The sequence below is a fragment of the Neophocaena asiaeorientalis genome, unplaced genomic scaffold, assembly GCF_003031525.2.
Source record: "Neophocaena asiaeorientalis asiaeorientalis breed wild unplaced genomic scaffold, Neophocaena_asiaeorientalis_V1.1 scaffold148, whole genome shotgun sequence".
Lineage (NCBI taxonomy): Eukaryota > Metazoa > Chordata > Mammalia > Artiodactyla > Phocoenidae > Neophocaena > Neophocaena asiaeorientalis.
In genome coordinates this window covers 4,355,428-4,358,643 of record NW_020174050.1, presented here as the reverse complement: position 1 = coordinate 4,358,643, position 3,216 = coordinate 4,355,428, and the positions used below count along the sequence as shown (strand labels likewise).

Sequence of the window (3,216 nt, the reverse complement as noted above, 5' to 3'; positions counted from 1 at the left end):
AAAAAAAAAAAAAAAAAAAAAAAAAAAAAAAAAACAAAATATTAAGGCTTACTTGTTTTAAAACTGTGTTTAAGACTTTAACTTGAGTTAAAGTTGACATTTGCATTTTTCAGGAGGTGCGAGATGAGAATCCAAGCTCCATTTTTTTTAAAAACTATTTATATTTGCAGTAAAGTTATGTTTTTCAAGAAGCAGGTCATGATTTAGAAAGTGAAACGTAGCTCACTCTTATTGAAACAAAGGAAGTGGAGGGAAATTCCATAACTCAGAAGCCACAATAAATACAAATAATATCTTCGATTCTGCAACACGGGACTTCCCCAAGGAACAGACATAGGTTTTCCCAAGTCAACTGTAGTGTTATCCAATCAGAGTTAGAGAGGGAAAGTGCCTTTGCAAATAAATACTGCAACCTAGCCCGATGTTTTCAGAGACACTCCTCAACTGTTCAGGCAGTCTGAGCCTACTACAGAACAACCTTCAGTTGCAGCACCATGAACCAAAGTGCTGTTCTTATTTTCTGCCTTATCCTTCTGACTCTGAGAGGAACTCAAGGTAAGGAACTTCAAGGGATATTTAATTTGTAAGATCAGAAATAGGACTGGGTATTAACTCTTTAAGTGCAGAAATATTGTATTTGCAAAAGTTTTACAACCTGCCTTTTAAATGAAGGGTAAATGAGCAGAGATTCCTTCTGGTCAGAGTTTACAGTCAGAGAAGCAAGTGGAATAAAAGAAAGAGAGAAGGAGGAAGGTGGGAGTGGAAGAGGAAGAGGGACAGACAGAGAAAATGTGAGGGAAGGAGGAGAAAGAAGATGAGACAGCTATCTCCTTAGTTAACTTAAGTAACTATATGACCTGGGCTCAAGGTTATGATCTTACAATCAACAAGTTGCAATTCCATTCTTTCAGAGAATCAACTAATTAATCATATAGATCTGTATGATCACAGATTGAGTATGTGATTACACAGAGGTACAGGTTCAGCTAAGTACTACCCAACCTACATTAAATGCCTAAAATGAAAACTGCGCTAACGTCGTCATCTGTACCTGTTTCTTTTCCTGCAGAAATACCTCTCTCTAGGACTACACGCTGTACGTGTATCAAGATCAGTGATCGACCTGTTAATCCAAGGTCCTTAGAAAAACTTGAAGTGATTCCTGCAAGTCAATCTTGCCCACGTGTTGAGATCATGTGAGTAAAATCCTACCTAATGATCACCTCCCTGGTTGTAATCATACAATTAAATACATGATGATGATTACAAAAATCAGTAAAGGGTTTGTGATGATTCTAAGACTTCTGTACAGCAAAGGGAAACATCTAAAGTGAAACGTAAATGTCTGACTTTAAAACTGTATATTCCGTCTGTTTTATTGGCCCAATATTGTTTTAAATATTTTCACTCCTATTTACTTCTGTAGTGCCACAATGAAAAAGAACGGGGAGAAAAGATGTCTTAATCCAGAGTCTAAGACCATCAAGAATTTACTGAAAGCAATTAGCAAGGAAAGGTAGGTTTGCTATTGCTTGCAGAAGAACTGCTCTTTAAGAAATGTTGATCTTGTGAAGTTAGAAATATCTGCATAGGGCTTTCCTGTGGAATTCTTGGCTTAAAACGGTGTTACCACCATGCTTCCACTACCTCCATCTATTTATATACTGAGGTGTCATCTTGTGTGGTATCAAAAGTTACCCTGATTACTGTCTAGAAGTGTCAATAGGTCACTTTAACCTTAAAGCAGAGCTATAACTATCCAAGCAAAGATGCCAAATTTCCCCCAAGCTTTTCCTGGCCTTAAAAAAGCATCCCGTGTAACCCACAATCATTGCGTAGCAGCAGGAAAGCTAACCACCCACTTCACCTGAAGACTTAGGATTATCTATGAATTCAGCATGTTCCAAGCAGAATTCAGACTGAGGTCAGAGTCATTTACACTCTCCTTCTCTTCTTACAGGTCTAAAAGATCTCAAACACAGAAAGAGGCATAATCACCGCACTACCAATAAGGATGGACCACAGAGAAGCTATTTCTGCCGTCATTTCCCTACACACAGTATATGTCAAGCCCTAATTGTCCGTGGATTGCAGTTCTCCTAAAAGGTGACCAACCACAGTCACCAAATTAGTTGCTACTTCTCCTGCAGGGCGGTAGATGGCTCATCATCCTGAGACGTTTGGTAGTAACTCTGCCCTGGCACTATACCATAAGCTATGCTGAGGTGCTACATTCTTCATGAGTGTGCCAAGCCCTAACCCTGCTACTGACAGCTTCCTCACCTTTTCTATCTTCTAAAGGGGGTTATGAAGGGGCCTACCCCTCTGGGCTTCTCAGGGATCTTAGAATCTCAAATAACTAAAAGGTATTCAAAGCAATAATACAATCTGCCTTTTAAAGAAAGATCTTTACTCCATGGGCTTCTACTGCCACCCCTCCAAGGGGCCCATATTCTTCCGGGTGTTATATACATAATTCCAAATACACAGAAGCAGCTAGAAATATCTGGAACTGTATGTGAAAATAGTATTATTTAGTCAAAGACTACACAAAGTAGAATTCTTTGATGTATATGTTTCTTATATTGTTTTCAGTGTTTATGGAATAACTTGTGTAATTAAGTACTGTAATGGGAGAAATTTTTAAATTTAAATACATGTTCTGCATGTTATGTAAGACAAATATGCTGAATGCTTTTCAAAATAAAAGTAATGTTCTCTCCTAGAAAGATTACTTAACTGTTTAGAGACCAAAACATAATAAAGTAATTATAACTAAGATGAAGTGTTTGGTGGGTCATTTGGGACATTTATTTCACAAAAAGCTTAGACTGGAGAATCCATAGCCTATAGAAGAAGTAAGGATGGGTAGAGGACAAATGAGTTTTAGAATTACCATATTCCTTCTAACTATAGTCTCCTGGAAGGCCCATCATATAGGAGTCCTCCAGGACTTATGTGGCATAACAAAGCTTGGCCTGAGCTTCAGATCCTTACAGCCAACTTTCTATGAGACATTTGCAACTCGACATCCCATGGAAACATCAAACTCCAAAATGTCTTAAATTAATTCCTCCCTCCCGCAGATCTATTTCTCCTGCTCTATTCTATATACTAGTTTAATAGCACCATCATCCATTCAGTTCCCCAAACAAGAATTCTAGGAGTAATTCTATACTCCTTCTTCTCCCTTGCCTCCCATATCCAATTTGTCAT

The 3,216-nt window shown here is 38.1% G+C and overlaps 1 protein-coding gene across 1 annotated transcript; it reads left to right on the top strand.

Annotated features, from left to right (window-relative positions):
* Window positions 1–451: 451 nt before the first annotated feature.
* Window positions 452–2,394, top strand: CXCL10 (C-X-C motif chemokine ligand 10). The gene is made up of 4 exons (XM_024754148.1): window positions 452–555; window positions 1,070–1,196; window positions 1,427–1,516; window positions 1,961–2,394. Exons 1-4 carry the CDS (start codon window positions 495–497, stop codon window positions 1,992–1,994), a joined length of 312 nt encoding a protein of 103 aa, XP_024609916.1. The 5' UTR covers window positions 452–494; the 3' UTR covers window positions 1,995–2,394.
* The last annotated feature ends 822 nt before the right edge of the window (window positions 2,395–3,216 follow it).

Bases quoted from the DNA above. Each gene is read 5' to 3' on its own strand.
- CXCL10 (XM_024754148.1), top strand. From the start codon at position 495: ATGAACCAAAGTGCTGTTCTTATTTTCTGCCTTATCCTTCTGACTCTG. The intron at 1,197-1,426 runs GTGAGTAAAATC...TTACTTCTGTAG, and splicing joins TGCCCACGTGTTGAGATCAT to TGCCACAATGAAAAAGAACG. The intron at 1,517-1,960 runs GTAGGTTTGCTA...CTCTTCTTACAG, and splicing joins AAAGCAATTAGCAAGGAAAG to GTCTAAAAGATCTCAAACAC.